The sequence below is a fragment of the Bombyx mori genome, chromosome 12, assembly GCF_030269925.1.
Source record: "Bombyx mori chromosome 12, ASM3026992v2".
Classification (NCBI taxonomy): Eukaryota; Metazoa; Arthropoda; class Insecta; order Lepidoptera; family Bombycidae; genus Bombyx; species Bombyx mori.
The window spans coordinates 2,102,779-2,121,780 of NC_085118.1; the positions used below are offsets into that span (position 1 = coordinate 2,102,779).

The window sequence follows — 19,002 nt, forward strand, 5'->3', positions numbered from 1 at the left end:
TAAAATAAAAGAACACTTATTGCGGCATAACTATAATAATTAGAGATATGCTGTCGTGACACTTTTTGTAAATAATGTGTTTTCTACAAAGTCGTAGTACATTATTTTATTCTATCATCAATAGTGTTCGCAGGGCACGCGAAGTAAAGAATATTTTAGGTAATTTTTTTACACTTTTGGTTACATTATTGGAGTTTTAGTAAGGATCCCTAATTTTTTCAAAAAAGATGTATGCCTATGTCACTCTGGAATAGTATAGCTTCCAAATAGTGAAAAAATTTTTCTAATCAGTTCAGTAGTTTCGGAGCCTATTCAATACAAACAAATAATATAACAAACAAATTATTCCTCTTTATAATATTAGTATAGATGACATTTCTTCAAAGATTCTGAAGCAGTCACGTGAAGCAGTCACGAGTTTTGGCTTAAAGGACGTGACAGCCTTTGTATAATTCAAATGAGACCTCAACCTGGTGTGTCAAGATTGCGCTCACATTGTTATGGACTAACCCGGAAACTGTTCAGGGCATTAAAATATTTATAACTCATACGATGCTTTCACGAAAAATCAGAGAGCAAGAGCCACGCAATATTTTCTTCATTGTGCAGACGCCGCGCCGTTCCGATAGGATTTCACACATGGTCGCACTGTGTGCTCAATCGTTTCAGTTCAGTGGAACATACACGATCCTGAGCGAATATGCATGTCCTGTGTTCGAAGATTATCTACTGTATAAGCTTTTTTGATGTTCTGATGGCTTTTCCTCGGCAAGAAAATATTCGGCAAATATTTTTTAAGTATTTTTGAATACATTTCGCTGGGGCTTTGGCGCTTGGTCGAGATCACATTTGATCTGTCAGGCTATTAGTATTGTTACGCCGGTAAAAGTAACGCCATCTATCGCCGAATAGCCGAAACGAATATCAAAGGAACACGTAACGCCGAGAAAGCTCGAGGAGTACAACACCACCTATTGTCAGATAGCGGAAACACACATCGAAGCTACTTGACTTGCCCAGAATGTTCTCGATGAATCCAGGGATGTCGCCTCGACTATAAAAGCGTTGCAGAGATGGCACGAGTCAGTCAGTAATTGGATCTACTCGAAGCGAAACAGCGAACGGACCACCTGAAGCGAAGCGGAAGAAGTGAACTACAAGTTGTAAAGTGTTCTGTGTGTGTTTTAAATGTTGAGTACAGTTTTAATTTATACTTTGGTAGAATTTTTATTTATCCCGAACCCAGCGCGTAGCAGTATGCATCCGAGAGGGCCGCTCAATCGTAAACATGATTATTTGCGTGTGTACCCTTTCGGAATAAGGGGCATAATGATTGAGAGGGGGCGTTAAAAGCTACGGATTATGACCCCTTGTCTGCTGACTGATCGGCTCCTATTTGATAGGTTTCTTCTGAAATCTAATTCGATTTGCACCAGACCTTAGTCCTCTATTGGGGATCTTTGGATTCGCCCCCTCCCTTAGGACTGTTACGCATAACACCTCAGTGGTTGTCCGCGGCAGTTTCATTCGTCGTTTCTCGCAATAGCCTAAAAAGCCACTGGTCATTAACATAATAAACAGACTGGATAGTCCGTAGCCCAGCTGGCCATCCAAGTCTCCAGAATAATCCGCCGAAATGGGCAAGTAGCTATCTCCAAGGTATAGGTAGGTAGGTATTCTAGTTTGAAAGGCACAATATTCGATATTACAATACACTTTAAGCTTTGCCTCATAAGTGAGTGGGCGCCATAAAACTTTCAATTGAGTACCGTGAGCTTTTGTCTATCCGTCAGATCAACTTTAAAAAACGAATCTAATCCTGATAACTTTCTGCAGTTAATTCCTCATAGTTCTAACGCAGTGGCCTTATTACCAGCTCGAGCGTCGAGAAGTACTGCATCTGTCTTCGGACTTCAGACTTTCTTAAGTTTAATTAAAGCTCGACTCAGCTGTCTTCGGTCAAGCTTAACGTGAAAATATAGCAGCGCAATTTCCTTATTTACGTTTCGTCTTACATAATGTTTTGTATCGTAAGAGCTCTTTTTAATACGCTTTTATTAGCTTCAGACGTATGTATGAATGTTTGTAACAGAATCTTTGAACATGATTTTGACCGCCTTCAAAACGTCGGATTAACTCGAAATTTGGTAAATACAACATTTAAAAAAAAATTAAAAAGAAAATTGAAAGAACTGAAATTCAACTAAAAAATGAAAAATAAATAATAGTTTAAAAAAACTAACACAATATGCTTTTATAGAAAATCCAACTAAAAACAGAAAATAAATTTTAATTGAAAAAAGTGCAAGGAAAAATGATATTATTGTAAAAAGCGTGGGGTGATTTTCAGGATATTATCAAAATAACCCTTCTACTCATATCCGTTCATAAAATATTTATAACTACTTATACCTGCATGGTATAAGTAGTTATAAATATTTTATGCTTTTTTACAATAAAACCATTTATTCTTACACTATTTTTAATTCAAATTTATTAAAATTTATTTTCTATTTTTTAGTGGTATTTTCTATAAAAGCGTATTTTATTAGTTTTTTTTAAACTATTATTTATTTTGTTATTGCTATCTATTGTCAATAAATACATCCTTAAGATCCCCTTGTTTTTTCTAACTAATGTTTTTGATGTGATTTTGAACATGTGATTTTACAGGATCTATTATATATTTTTTATTTCATTTGTACCGGTAATAAGTTAATTTAATGATAATATAAAGATTACATATATTACTGAGTTTATGTTTTTTTTCTATTCACGTTTTTAGAATGGAACTCCTTTGGTACTCTTTTAGAAAAATTGCATTAGTGTGCATGCTTGCCTGACATGTGACATTTTGTATTTTATTTTTGAAGTGAAACTTCTTTATCGGCGTTGGAAAAAAATTTACCGTCACATTTTTCGGTTACGCGTCACATTTTTCCGTTACGCGCCATCTTTTTTGTATTCATGTCTATGATAATAAAATCCTTTTGTTTAAACTTTATCTAATTTAACTTTTTTGTATTCATGTCTATGATAATAAAATCCTTTTGTTTAAACTTTATCTAATTTAACTTTATTTAACCAATTTCTAGAAAGTTGCATGTAGATCATTTTTCGAAAAATAAGGCCATAAAGAAGTTTCACTTCTTACGTGTGTACACTAGTACACGCACACATTTTTTTCTTCTGGGTATACGAATATTAGAGTTTCGAGAGATCGCCGGTGTTCTTATCCCGCAGACGAATACCGTTAATATTCGTGCCTAGTGTATAAATAAAATACAGGCTCGTATATTGAATATTTGCGTTTATTCTTATTTTGTTAATTTAAATTATAACTTGCCATGCACGGAGCTAAAAGGCAGGAACGGAAGAGAGGGTTGCCAAGCGCCAAACTTAAAATTAGCAATTTAGAACTTAGGTATTACCATTACAATATTACAATATAATTCTAATGTTCATATTTTGATTGAACACCTAGCATTCGTGCGTCCAAAAATAACATAGACAACGAAGAAACAAAAGCTAGGAACGAATAAAAAACAAATCCGCAAAATTTATAAATTTGCGTCATACGATACGATACTGCCATCTGTGTAGTTTGTAGTTTAATTGTATTAGTTGTAGTTTAATTTCTAGTGTAGCGTAGTTTGTGTTCAAGACAACGATTAACGAAGCCCGTAATCGCTTAACACTATCCGTGCCGTGAGTTCGTTCACCTAATTACTGCAGTGACTTGAGTTTTTCAAGTTACTTCAACAACTGGACCGGTTTTGAAATGATACTAAATTCTGTGTACATAATTTAAACTAGATGATAGCGCCATCTTGTTGTGTCTTTAAAGCGGTTAGTTGCCCTCAATTAAGAAAAATAGTATTATTATTCGCCAATAGATGTCGGGAAGAGTTGACACGAATAAAACAACATTTTCTGAAAATAAATCGTAGCTAGATCGATTTATCGCCCTCGAAATCCCCTGTATACTAAATTTTATGAAAATCGTTGAAGTCGTTTCCGAGATTCAGATTATATATATATATTAATATACAAGAATTGCTCCTTTAAAGGTATAAGATTATAACAAAATCGATCTGTCACTTGTATACTCTTTGTTGTCGACTATAATCCGAAAACGGCCTTAAATGTTTTGCCATTAAGACAATTACATGAAAACGGTATAGGACGTAGCCTCCATTCGAAGGGCCCTCGTAGTAATATCGTTTGTAACACCGATATCCGTTTTAGGGGTCCTCGGCTAAATAGCCCGTATAATGCAAGATTTTCACTCGATGTTTGTCACAGCCATTTAAATTGGAGACTAATTTAGACTTCTGATGATAAAATTTTAAAGGTAGTTTTAATCTATGGAGTAAATTTTGAGAGGCGAATCAAAGTGGCGAATTCCGATAATCTTTTTAAGTCATCACTACTATTGCGTTTAATAAGCTTTGTAAATGATCATAAAAAATAAAAAAAAGAATTAAGTCCTACTTATCGTGATCCATGGTCACCTTACACGAACCGCGTGGTATTTTAATTGATTTAGTAACCTACATTATTGGCATTGCAGTCCCGAATACCCACAATATTAAAAAAACTTTTACAGAATAAATGACAAAATACACAGAGCTTAAAGAAGAAATAGTTAGAATTTGGAAACAAAAAAAAGTTTATATAGTCCCAATAATAATCTCAACCACTGGAGTTGTCCCAAACCACATCCACAACAGTTTAAAGCTTCTAGATTTAAAAGATAACATATTTATTTCACTACAAAGGGCAGCTATACTAAATACATGCAGAATAGTGAGAAAATTCCTGCAGCTTGAAGAAAACCAAACTTACTACACGTAATAAAAACTAGCATATTAACTCATAGCTACTGTACCGGCTCTGTCGACAAACTGAACTGAGAAAGGGGAAAAATATTAATAATAGTGGACAAGTCGCACACGGTAATTCGGCGCCAAACTAGTATTCCCTATATCAATGAAATTAAACACTGATATGCATATTTCTATACGTTTAAATATGCAGATATGGAATACCCAAACAAAAAGCTAAAATACTTGTTCATTCATTTCCAGATTTTATTTTAACTTGAAAATATATTTCTACTACGGAACCGTTTTGTTCAACAAATGTCTGTTTTATATCTTTAGAGACATTACCATCTGATATTGTAGCGTTTTAATATCAGCACCATAAAAGTAATTACGGACCTTTAATAGGTTTTTATTGGGACTTTAACGCTTTAGGTATGCGCACTTCAGGTGTGATCGTGTGGTGGTCCCCGCGGCACGTAGCAAGCGATCAAAGCTGATAGAGTTTAATATTTTCGAAATTCAAAATCAAGTTTCTTTCACAAGCACGCTGACTTTAACCGGGAATTGCGTGCTAGGATCGCGAACTAGATGATTTATTTTTTGTCAGGAGGAAATCGCCGGACTTCCACCCTTTTTTTATTTTTTATTTTTTTTATTACTTAGTTGGGTGGACGAGCTCACAGCCCACCTGGTGTTAAGTGGTTACTGGAGCCCATAGAATCTACAACGTAAATGCGCCACCCACCTTGAGATATCACTTCTAAGGTCTCAAGTTTAGTTACAACGGCTGCCCCACCCTTCAAACCGAAACGCATTACTGCTTCACGGCAGAAATAGGCAGGGTGGTGGTACCTATTCGCGCGGACTCACAAGAGGTCCTACCACCAGTAAGCCACCAGTACCATCAGTTCTTCGAAACATTCAATAAAAATATTATACTTTAAACGAGCAATTATTATATATATATATATGTTGGCGCACGCGCCAGGGATGGCTAAGCGGTAGTTTCTGTCATCACTCGTATTTGGTTGAACTCAGTTTATAAAAAGTCAATAAAACCTTTTGAATAATAATTATTGAAACTCAACACACACAACTTTCACAATGACAGGGTAAACCGACAGTTTCGTTCCACATACCAACAGACCGACTGCCTGCCAGAGACTCGCTGACTGAGACGGACGGACCGTCCGATACGGACTGGATGACTCTCTGACACGGAATGCCACGACTCTGTCCACGTACCGCCATTTTATACTGTGCCGTTACGGAGTCTACCCTACATTTTGTGATATTTATCAAAACAACATTTCATCATTTAAAATAATAGTCAAAACAACGTCTTAATATTACTAAAAGCCGTTAACCACGACACGGCTATTCTGATACATCACACGTCTCTGTGTGACGCTCCTGCAAGGAAAACAACCTTCTGCAATATCAAACAGGTTTCGTCTCGGCCAATCCTGATTCATTCGAGATTGAGGATTGGGATTCGTTTCATTACAAACCATAACGTTAGCTTTCAACAAGATCTTTAACAGACTATGTTAACCTGTGTGAGCAGATAATTTAATTACCCAATTATTAGCGACACACTATACAACTGAAAACTTTCATTAATGCTCAAGCTACGTTTTATTTTCAGAAAATGTTGTTTTGTTCGTGTTTTCAAATAATCAACTTTATGACTCTTCCCGACATCTATTGGCGAATAATAATACTATTTTTCATAATTGAGAGCAACTAACTGCTTTAAAGACACAATAACACTAAAGCTATTTCAGCAGATGGCGTTGTTAAGCCACCCGGAGCCACTTAGAAGTGCCTAAACGATCTTGGAATATTTCATCATTTTATCAATATGTAGGTAATTCGTATTTAATTTCTAAAAAATACAATTTATCAAAAAAAAATCCCAAGCAAAGTTCGGTCATCGTCTAATAACATTATACCTAAACCAAGAATAATAGAAAGTGTGTTAAAACTTAGATTTCATTACAGATAAGAACAGAACAGAACAGAATTGCCTACAAATGCCAGAGTTGAATCGTATTTTATTTACTCGTTTCCCGAACAAGTTTCTGTCTTGGAAATTAGTTCCGTCGGGATGTATTACTTTTGGAGTACACCGTCATTGAATATTTCTGGAACTTTCCGTCTTCATTTTAACATTCCAGTCTATAGTTGACGTGTATAGCGTATCGAAGAAATGGCCGATTTGAATAATAATTAAAACTAGTGGTCGCCCAGCGCCGGTTGACATTCGACCATAATTATAAATTTGATGATTATTAGGCAGATAAATAATATTAATGGATTTTTTGGCGGGAACGCTAGGAGTGAAGTTGTGTGATTTGTTTTATTTCGTCTATTTAATGTTTCTTCAGGTTTAAATGTGTAATAACGGTGGTTTATTAAATTTTTAATATCTGTGAAAATGCACAAATGTGGTAAAATGAAACAAAGCCGCTGAACGTAACTTCTCGGGATCCACCAAAAAGTCCATTGAAAAAGTCTCAGTAAATGACCACCATTTTACTGAGATTATATTTCATCCCATGTCATCTCATTTCATTTCATTAAATTCATCCCAGTTGATTAATGTCTCAAGTTAATCATCTTCATTTCATATCATTTCCCTCCATATTATCATTTCATAAAAATAAGAATATAAATTAAAATAAGGCATGACTTAAAGGTCTTAGTTACCAGTTAATAAAATCTCTAAAAAGATAATAATATTAATCTATTCTCAATTAGTCCACAGACTTTAAGCTATAAGTTTGACAATAAACAAAAGAGTATATATGCGCGTGTATGAGTCGTCTATTATCAAAGGTGGCAATCTGTGCATTTGGACAAAAAAAAATTATTGATATGTCAATACAGATTGATTTGAATATAATCGTCTTCTTCAAAGAATACGGTTCAAAACCTGCATTAAATAAAGGTTAATAGTTAACCTGTTATTTATCTAAGATGTCGTTCCGAAGAGTTTTGTGACTGCCTCCTCCTCCTCGAGTCGTGTTCCTCATGTCTGAGGGTCGTGACCACCATCACCCATGAGCTTCAATCTTAGGATCTTTTTCCACTTTCCCTGTCCACGGCGTCATGCAGCGCGCTGTACACTGTACTGTCCAAAGCGGTGCGGATCTGATCGGACCAACGAGTATGGTTGCGGCCTCTAGATCTGTTGCCTTCAACTTTCCCTGTGATCATAAGTTTTTCCAGGTTATCGCCGTCTTTCCTCGCAATGTGACCAAAATATTCGAGGATCCGCTTCAGACATACAGTAGACAGTCTGATTTTGATGCCCAGTTGCTTCAATATCGACACGTTAGTCCGGAAGGCTGTCCACGGAATTCTTAGCATGCGTCTCCAACACCACATTTCGAAAGCATCGATGCGCATTCGGTCTGCTGCTTTCAACGTCCATGTCTCAGCTCCATACAAGAAGATAGAGAAAACAAGACTGTGACTGCCAATGGAATACAAAGTCAATAATTCGTTTTTCTGATTTACCAATCATTGTCCAAAAGTCAGATTGCCGGCTTTGATAATAATCGACTCGTATGTCATATACATGATAGTGTGTGTAATGTTTTTTTTATTGGGTTAATGTATTTTTTATGCATAATAAAAAAAAAAATTAGCATTCTGCTCTGCTCCTTTTCTATATAAATTATAAGTGTGGGAAATTTTATAATCATCCATCCGCGCAATTTTCGTAAAAAGAGGTACAAAGTTTTTGCTTCACGTATTAATTAATATAGGTAAATAGATAACAATGACCGGAGCTAGTCACCCATGGTTATCTAGTTCCTAACTGTTATTATTATTAATGATATGGCGTCTTGTGAGTCCGCATGGGTAGGTACCACGGCTCTGCCTGTTTCTGCCGTGTAGCAGTAATGCGTTTTAGTTTATGGGTTGGAGCAGTTGTTGTACTGCAATACTGAGACTTTGAACTCATGTCTCAAGGTTGTGATTTTATGGGCTCTGGTATAATATAAAATTAAATCAAATAAGGTGAGATAGCACGACACCTTAAAAGTTGTATGATATAAATGATTACGCTGAAACCGAGTAGAATTTCAATAAAGCTGATTCAAAAATGAGACCAAATTTCATGCAATTAATTTAAATATTCACAAAAAAAGTGTGCAGTACAGTTGATAATGTTTTTGAACTTACGGTTTTCTCATAGTAGAGGCAAATAACGTTTAGGGATAGTTACAAAGGAGCATGTATTGGATCTTTGCAGTAGCTCACGATTCAGAGCCGGTTAGGCTTCTTCAGCGCCCCCGGTGAAGGTCAAGGGGCGACCTGAGGGGGTAGAGGCCGCGCGGTGCGCTACCAGCATTCTAGTGCGCTGCCGAGGAGTAATAGAGGGACCGGTTGGCGGTGTATTGCATTCCGGCCCGGTAGGCTGGTTTTGGTCCAGCGGGGTATTCCGGGACACCAGCGGCACCGTCTGGGCGGCCTGATGGGCTGCCGTACTGAGGCAGCCGACGTTTCAGACAGAGCCATCGATTCACCTCGAAGGCTTCGTCGGCTGGGCGCCCTTGGGGTGAGCTGCGCCGTCTGGTTGTAGTGTTTACCGCGATAACCCCCCTTACCTCATGCGGGTTCTGACCTCGGAGGGGATCGGATGCTTGGGCGAAGAGTGTAGGGGAGTCGTTTAGTGGGTAGGGTCCTGAAAACAACCTTAGGCCCGCGGTCTCGCAGTCGCGAACCAGTCCCGCGTACCCCGCGTGCCCCATAGGCGCGGGGACCACGTAGGAGATTCGGCCCCCGGCCTAAAAAAAAGGCTTCTTCAGCAGGCTTTCGGGCAGTCGTTAGCAAACCTTCCTCTTCTGGCTGAGCCCTTGAGTTCACCCATTCGTCCTAGCTAAGCGGCAAGGTTCCTAGTCTCGCGCGAACCCAACTCAATAAACTTGGTTGGACTTCACTACTTAAAATTAACAAGCACTTCAAAATACAATTTGATCTCGCTGAAAATTTCAACGAATTAATTCATAGCGATAAGTTCAAGATGATATTCGCTTATCTAATTAGCGGTTAGTGAAAGCATTTCAAACATTAGCGGTTACGGAATAATTTCCCTAATTTTATTACGAAACTTTGCTTTGAATTCATGAATTGTTATTTGATTATTTCTATTAGGTACTTATTGTGTGAGTTTTTAACACTTTCATGCTTAGAGTTAAGGTTACCGATTTATCTATTCCTGCTGTGTAGGATTCTTGCATTCAGGAGGTAACAAAGCCAAAACATTTTAACAATTTACGTTATATTTCAAGATATGGGCTGAAGCATCCTTGACTGGTATACTTTTATTCATACCGACACAGCATACTGTATTTACCTTTTATTTGGCTATGTCATCGGATTCCTTTTTCTGATCCCATATTCTATTTTTGGAGTGAAATAGTACTGAGTTCCGGTTTCAAGATTTCGACAGCCATTGTATAACAAAAATGATCTATCTTATGTCGTTTGCAAATAAATAATAGGCAGTTTAAAAAACTAACAAAATACGCTTTTATAGAATATCCAACTAAAAAATAGAAAATAAATTTTAATAAATTGAATTAAAAATAGTGTAAGAAAAAATAATTGTCTTGTAAAAAAAGCGTGGTCGGTCTGATGCTGGTTTGCACGTCACTCCGCAAGTGCCGGCGGAAGATCAGTGCCGCAGTACCGATTGAGTCACTACCGATAGCCATTGCTGAGTCAAAACTTTTTCAAACCCTCTATATTTTTCCTTTCTCTTGTGTTGGTTTAATTTTTATGAATGTATAATTGGAATAAATGTTTACTAATATTGTTAGTCGATTCTAGTAAAGCCATCTGTCGTCAAATAGCATAAATTGATATTGGAATATCTAGAAACGACTCTCGAATATTCCGGTTGTAACAAGATTGTTCTAATTCTAATTCTAATGACCTCGAGATGTTTTCGAAATAGGCAAGACGAGTCCAGAACATTCTCGAACATTCTTGAACGTTCTAATTCTATCGCAAATGTTTACGAGATTTGTAGACGCCATGAGCGGGCGACGTGAAGGCAGTTTTATTCGAAGCCAATCAACGAGCGAATCACCGGAAGCGAAGCGAAATAGGTCAATTTTGACATTGAAGCCTACTTGAAGTGTCGTAATAATTACAATAAATTGAATTTATCCTGAGCCCTAGTTCGTAATAATATTATATTCCATGATGGCGGCCGCTTGTACGTGTCCCTGCGATGCTCGACGTCATTCGGTCACCACTTAACGCCATCAAGAAAACGTAAGCAATTTCATTAGATTAGTTCAGTGATTTGGGAGGAAGCAAGTTTCCGTCTAGTTCTATTAATTCTGAGATCCGGCGTCTGACTCCTGAATTATTCAACGCTTCTGTCACTTCCACGTCAGTTGACTGTGAGTGATATAAGAACAGAGACTGGGCCACGGATTCTCGGTACAGAGTATATTTTATTGCACTTAGATTGGTTACAAGCAAAGAAACACTACTTAAAATTGGATTTCCATTCTTTAAAAAGACTGAGACTTAAATGTTAGCTTGTTAATGACTTATTGTGATATACATGTTTTTCTGTGTTACGTCCGTGCATGTTTTGTAAATGACATTTAGGTAGGTAATTCAAGTAGTCTAACTTCAATATTTTCGTAGCGATATTGAAGTTATTAGTATTTTGTTCTTTGAAGGGTAGGACAGTTGCTATTACAATTAAAGTCATTTCTCAAGACAAGTGAACTACTAAACATCATAATGCGTCTTCAATTTCTGTGTTTATCTCTAGGTTTAGAAATATTAAATTCTATCTTCTCCCCGTAAAATCTTCAGCATTCACGTAATTTCCTTGTAATTGCTATTGCCTATATTTATTTTAATAACATGTATAGTCACGAGTGAGTAGTGCTCTCAAACATTAAGCCTCTTTCGAAGCGATCCCACCCGCGAGAGGCTGGAATAGCCTTAAACTATTAGCGTACAGGAAGGAAAAAAAAACGACGTGATTCAATCATGTTCGTGGTTCAGGCGCCTGAGTATAGTCTGTGGTTTTTTTTACCCCGCAAACTGAGCACTGCGTGATAGGTTAAAATATATGCTTTGAATTTTTATCCCAATTCATATTATTTTAATTCTGTAATTCCCGATCATGGTCCTTCGAGCCGAATATGAAGCAGCGACCTACGGATATCGAGTCCCGTACAGTTTTTTTGTGATTCCCGAACATTCGTATTTATTATTTAAGTGACATCATTAGTTTGCGTGTAGCATTAAGTATTTAATCTACTACTATGGGTAAAGTTAATGTGTTTCCTCAAGTGATTGTTCTTGGGATCTTCTTATCGCAAAGATGAAAAGTGAAACAAACCAACAAAGTTACTGGTGGTAGGACCTCTTGTGAGTCCGCATGGGTAGGTACCACCGTCCTGCCTATTTCTGTCGTGAAGCAGTAATGCGTTTCGGTTTGAGAGGTGGGGCAGCCGTTCTAGCTGTACTGAGTCCTTAGTACTTATATCTTAAAGTGGGTGACGCATTTATGTTGTAGATGTTTATGGGCTCCAGTAACCATTTAACACCAGGTGAGCTGTGAGCTCGTCCACCAATCTAAGCAATAAAAAAACCGCCAGACTTCGAGACATTATAACTAATAGTTCTGTGTGAAATGCAACCTAAAGCTCTAGAAATAGTTTAGATAGAAGAAAAATTTACGCGCGTGCAACTTTTGCAGGTGAAAGTAGTAAAATCTCTTTTGCAGTGTGGTGTTCTTCATTTCCTATCCTAAAACTTCTCTTGTAATAGGGAATGCTGTATATGTATAAGAGAAACCACCTGGTCACCATTTATATATTATATTTTAAACTGTATATGTATACATAAAAATAAATTTTTATTTCTTTAATCCGTTATTAAAAATAAAATATAAGATAGTTAATATATTACTGTCATCTACGGGAGGAATAAGAAACTAATAAGAAGCCATCTGGTGGCCGACGTCCGTAAACAGAATGTTTATAAGAGAAACGACCTAGTTCGCTTTATCCTTTCCCACTCTCCACGGTCGAATGATTCACGAGACGCTCTGTCTATTTTCTCACTCTCGCTCTTCCTAAATTGTATCTTTTCTCTCTAGCCGTAACGAATCTGTCGCGAGTTAAATTTTACTCTCAACGCGCCTAAAGAAGTTTCACTTCAATAGCCGGTAGTGAGCACAATATTCAAATGTCCACGAATAAAACCTTAGTGATCCGTGACCGTGAGACCACTGGAACTGTTAAGTATTTTAACCATAAGAAGTAACACGATGACAATACGACTGTGAGATTAAGTCGTAGGGCTTGTAGTGTGTTTTGTACTTGTAAATGTGTTCCAATACTTGCACACGACTAAACGCAGCTCCACATCGCATGACGTCATATCACCTGAAGTTTTATTAACAGCCAGTTATGTTGTCAATTAATTTTATTTCCAGCCAGTTTTATAGTCAATTAGTTTTGTTTATAAGTGCGTGTTATGTTTATATTCATTTAATGTGTTTCGTGAAATCGACCAGACAAATACAAGAAAGAGAAGTCCTCTCCATTGTTCATCTTCCGTCCAAACTGCAAGTGACTGAAGGCTAGTACATCGATACACAAGTATCTTAGAGAAGCGTCTACGATAGCCTTCTTATCGTGGCCACCGCTAACTACTTGTACATATCCGATCCAGGCGACGGGGCAAAGCAAAGCCGCTGTCGTCCATATCTTGTCGGACCCCCCGGATCCACTGTCGGTGCTTTTAGGCTCTTCAAGCACTGGTCATCGTCCTCGTCAAACTCGTCGACTCCGACGAAGAGTTCCACATGCAAACTAGCCCATAGATTCAACCTACTGAGTTTCTGGCCAGATCTTCTCAGTAGGTCACGATTCCGATCCGGTAGTAGATTCGGCGAAGCACTGCTCTTGCTAGGGCTAGTGTTCGCAATTCTCTCAGGCGAGTGCGTGAGCTCACCTACCGGTCCGCGCGAAATTGGAATAGCCTGGTGGTACGACCTCTTGTGAGTCTGTACGGGTAGGTACCACCACCCCGCCTATTTCTGCCGTGAAGCAGTAATGCGTTTCGGTTTGAAGGGTGGGGAGCCGTTGTAACTATACTGAGAACTTAGAACTTATATCTCAAGGTGGGTGGCGCATTTACGTTGTAGATGTCTATGGGCTCCAGTAACCACTTAACACCAGGCGGGCTGTGAGCTCGTCCACCCATCTAAGCATTAAAAAAAACCTCTTGGGCTACCAACGATTAGGTAGGAAAAAAGAAAGCTAGTACAAACAGCCACTTCAAGCTCTTGTTTTGTAAAGTTCCGTAAATTCTGTTTTAGTTTAAATTCACGTTTACCACGTGACACATTGGCAGGTTGTCAGTCTTAAATTGGCAAACTTCGACGAGAGTCTTGCATGACCTCTGAGCTCCCAGCGCTATAACAGAACTCTAGTTTACAAATGAGAAAATTGTCTTTTAAAAGTTTACCTCACCGAAGTGATTTTAAAATGTCCCCTTTTAAGAATAACAGAATTTGGGTCAGGCTCGGCACCTCGGTCGAACTTATTTAACTTCTATTGTTAAGGAAAGCTATTTTTTCGCGTAAATGATTCAGTCTCTGAAGCTCAACTTTTTTAAGCTTCAATGAACGAAAGTTTCAGGTATGGTTTCTGTTATAACTTTTGCCATTTAAAACCAATTCACATAATAAAAAAATTGAAACCAGTATTGGACATAGCCCACGGAGTGTTTCGCCGGTTCTTCTCAGTGGGTCGCGTTTCCGATCCGGTGGTAGATTCAGTGAAGCATTGCTCTTGCCAGGGCCAGTGTTAGCAACACTCTCGGTCTGAGCCCCGTGAGCTTGCCTACGGGTCAAGGCCACGCTGAAACAACCTCTCAAGGCTATCAGCATAGGTAAGGAAAAAATACCCTATATATAAATAAATAAATAACTATTATAAATAAATGAATATGCAAAAGTACCTTTGTTTAGAAGTAGTAGGATATAGTTATGTTTTGACCAGAGATTTTAAGAATTCTGAAACGCTTTGACTGACTTGGTTGTGTAGTAGGTAGCGTTCATAGCATAGGCAAAGGGTCGTCGCTTCGATTCCCACAACGGGCAAACATTAGTATGATATAATATGATGATATTTCTTTGCACTTTGTCTAGGAGTTTAATACCTATTTGTGTATATGTATATTTAAACGTCATATATCAGTCTCTGATTTCTATAATTTCTAGTTTGGAGCAAAATGACCATGTATGACTTGTTCAAAAAATATATCGTTACTCAGTATCTTCAAAAGAAAACCTTGAAAATGCTCAAATTATACAATAAAAAAAAAAAATTAAAGCAAATTAGTCATGAAAAGGATCCTTGTCTCTTTGAATTGAATAGAACCAATCTTTCAAACGCTCAACAGACTTTTCCTTCAATCTTAATGAAGTCCATCGGGCAATATATTTCCTTAATATACTTTACTCTTTATTATAATTACTTTCATAAGTCTAGAAAATGTACTAAATATAAATCAACTTACCGTTTATAAAAGTTGAACTAGAAGTATTCACGTCCGTAATTTGAGCGGGAGGATTTAGGATAGGATGAAAAGATCCGCTCGGATAATTCTTTAAGTCACGTATTTTGGCCTCAGTCGTTTTGTTTTTATCTAAATTGAATTTTACTGTAAACGTTTCATTAGTAATTAAATTTCTGTCATCTTTCTTGTTGACTGTGGTCGAAAAATCGTAAAATATTTTAGTTCTCGTTACGTCATCGACTCTGAGTTTTTCCATTGAATTATCTTTATTTTCTATATTAAGTACACCTATTTCTATAGCTTTTAAATCGTCACCAATATCTGATTCATTAGATTCAGATATTGTTGCATTAAAATCAGTGATTAGATCTTTAGTTATATTTTCCAGTTTCACTGTACCAATAAATTCGTGAACGTCTTCTGAAAACTCATTATTGGTGTTGTTCGTTAAGTCATTAAAATTTTCATTCAATATATTTGTTTCGTTTGATATATTTGGCTCGTACATTTGGGTTTTGATATTCGATACAAGAATTAGTGATAGAAGAAGGACAAAGGGCTTGTTTGAGTTTTTTTCGTAAAGGGGTGAATAAAGGTGTAGGGATAAAATGGATATTTCCTTTTGCGTCATGCCAGGCCGGCCTCAGCACCGCCTAACCTGGAATAAAGATTAAATATCCCAATTAAAAATCAACTTTGATTAAATCTACACACGAAAATGTTAAGTTTGCCTTTGTAAGTATCATTTACATGAATTTTTAAAGGTGTTTGTTGTGTTCGAGTAGATAGTAAATAAATAATATTATTAAATAGTAAATTTGCTTTTATAGAAATTAGTGTAATAAGCACTATTAGAGGAGCGAACTTATAGTCTGTGACGGTAGCCATCATAGAACACAAGATATTTGAAAGATGCCTGAATCTCACTAACGACAATTTCACGATAAGCATGTAATGATATGGAGTACTTCAGAATGAATAAACAATAAAATAAATAATTGCGTTTACTGTTATATAATAAGAAAACAACATTTAAAGCCGTTAATCTCTTTTTAAAATTAATTTTGTAAATTAAACAGTAAATTGTATTATTAAGCTATACAAAACTGAGTCTCAAATATTAAGTGTTATCTATGAAACTGAGCTCTCTTTTACTATATGACAGATTTCACTCCAGGACACTGAAGAAAAATCATTTAAAAACTAAAGAGTATTAACTTCGATCAATAATACTACAGTATTAAATAATAAAGGTTTTTCTTTAAAAGCATATCTACAAGTTCCGAACAACAACGTCCCGACCCACGTTCTTACAGATCCATCTGATCCGCTGATACTGTTATTAGATGCTTGCAGCTCTAGCACTAGGAGCTGGGAACTCTGGCAACCATACTCGTCGAACTCGGCAAAGAGTTCGACGTGCAACTTAACCCTTACATCAGCCCGTTGAGCTTTTCGCCTGATCTCAGATTCCGATCTGGTATTAGATGCATTCGTAGAGGTATTAGATTCAAGCAGCTGCCCTTGAGTTAGGTTTCCTTCTCATCCCTACTGGCTGAGCCTTTTCTCATCCACCTATCCTGGTAAAATTGGAAAGGCCTCCAAGCCACCGGTGTGCACTCGACATCTCAATTGTTTTTGTAACGTTTGTTATACTTTAATCCGAAACGCATAAATACTTTGAAGCAGAAATAGGCAGGATGGTTGTGCTTATCTTTCCGGATGTCCAGTAATTAAAAAAACGAAATATTTGGTCATTCCCACTACAATGAAGCTAAAGTTCATGTAAATACTTTTCTGGTAAACGATAAAAACGTGTAATCAAATAACAAATAATAATGATACTTAAGCTATTAAAATCTTTATCGAAACAAGGAAAAGATTTCGAAGGGAACAAATGAAATGTTTTTTTTCTTGCAAAAAATAAATCACTTCAAAAAACCGATTCCCCCATCCGTACTTCACGCGACAATTAACCTCTCCTCATTCAATAGATCTGCTTACAAAGACATGATTCAATACTGATTGAACTCGACAAAAGATCTTTTGTTGCCAATCAACATTGACCCTTCACAGAGACGTTTCAAAAGCTAGATTAATTTGATCAGGCTCACAACGCCGCCGGCTCCTGATCAGGTATTGTCCAACGGCAGTTTTTGTTACTTCAATTCTCGATCGGTTATTGTATTCGAGATGTGAATAATGAATGTTTGAAAACTTCACTCCTTTATGCTGATTTCATTGAATATTCTCATTGTACGCATATATCTGATTCTACATAGCTACAAACATTATAATTGAATGCTTGAAACGTAAACAATAAATTAGTTTTATAGATCTTTTAATATGAAATATACGCACATTCCGTTATAGGAAAGACGTTATGTAAAATAATGGTAGCTTCGGCCGTATCGTAAGGGGGGTGATGGTCACATTATTTAACCCTATCTATTTACTGGTAGCCTAAAGGGCAATTTCAGCTACGCTCAGACGGGTAGGTGAGCTCAGGGGCTCATCTTGAGTGAATTTGCTAACACTAGCCCTAGCAAAATCACTGCTTGGCAGAATCTACCACAGGATTGGAATCGCGACCCACTGACAAGATCCGGCAAGAAACTCAGTGGGTTATTTCGCTTGTCGAATTCTTCGTCGTAAACGACGAGTTCGACGAGGACGGTGACCGGTGCTGGAGGAGCCTAAAAGCACCAAAAGTGGATTCGGGGGATCCGACAAGACATGTTTCAGGCAACGGCGACTTTGCGTGCCCTGTCGCCTGAGTCGGATAAGTAATTAGCGGTTGCCACGATATGAGGATTATCGTGTCTCGTCGCTTTTTCAAAGTAGCGTTCTGACGCTTCTTTAAGATACTTACGCATCGGTAGTAAATTAAGAATCGCCGTGAAGATCTATATTCCTCATATACCACTGTGCTCCGACGGCTATCCTGCAGAAACGGTATTGGATTACCTGGAGAGAGTTCAGGCGTGTACGGGCCGCGTGAGCGAACACTACACGGCATATGTCATGACGGGACGTATGCAAGATTTGTAGAGTGTCACCTTGTTACGAAGGGACAGCTTACTCCGCTTGCAGATCATGCGGTAGAGTCGGCTGAGTAGGAATGTGGCTCGATCGCCTACTTATTTAATGTGGGGACGTCATCCCTCTATCGAGGGTAACACCTGGATACTTGGCATTCAGAGGCCACGCTATGGGCTGGCCGAAGATTTTAATTGCGGGAATGGAGTTAGCGCACCTAATTTGTGACAAGATACTAGCAGTGGTGCCGAGAGGGCGACCCCTTTTGAAGAGCACGGCTATGTTTTCTGTGGGGTTGATGTCGATGCGCCACTTCCAGAGCCACTGTCCTAAATTAGTGGCCGCGGTCTGGAGTTTAATTATGCAAGAACTACGTCTTCCTACTCGAGTAGTAGATAGCTTTACCATCCGCGGAAAGAGCTAATTGGGTATATCATTAATATATAGGCTAAAAAGTAGCAGGGAGAGATTGGAGCCTTGTGGAACTCCGGCCGAGATTTGTCGCGGGAGAGAACAAGTTCCCACAACTCTATCGGAAACGAACGGTTCG

At 37.7% G+C, this 19,002-nt stretch overlaps 1 protein-coding gene across 1 annotated transcript in view; it reads right to left on the reverse strand.

Annotated features, from left to right (window-relative positions):
- Positions 1–19,002, reverse strand: part of LOC101738582 (gamma-aminobutyric acid type B receptor subunit 2) — a 115,170-nt gene that overhangs the window by 39,849 nt on the left and 56,319 nt on the right. Inside the window, exon 2 of the mRNA XM_012693100.4 lies at positions 15,414–16,071. Within this exon, the coding sequence (XP_012548554.3) occupies positions 15,414–16,044 (631 nt within the window). The 5' untranslated portion in view covers positions 16,045–16,071. The remainder of the gene's footprint in view (positions 1–15,413; positions 16,072–19,002) is intronic.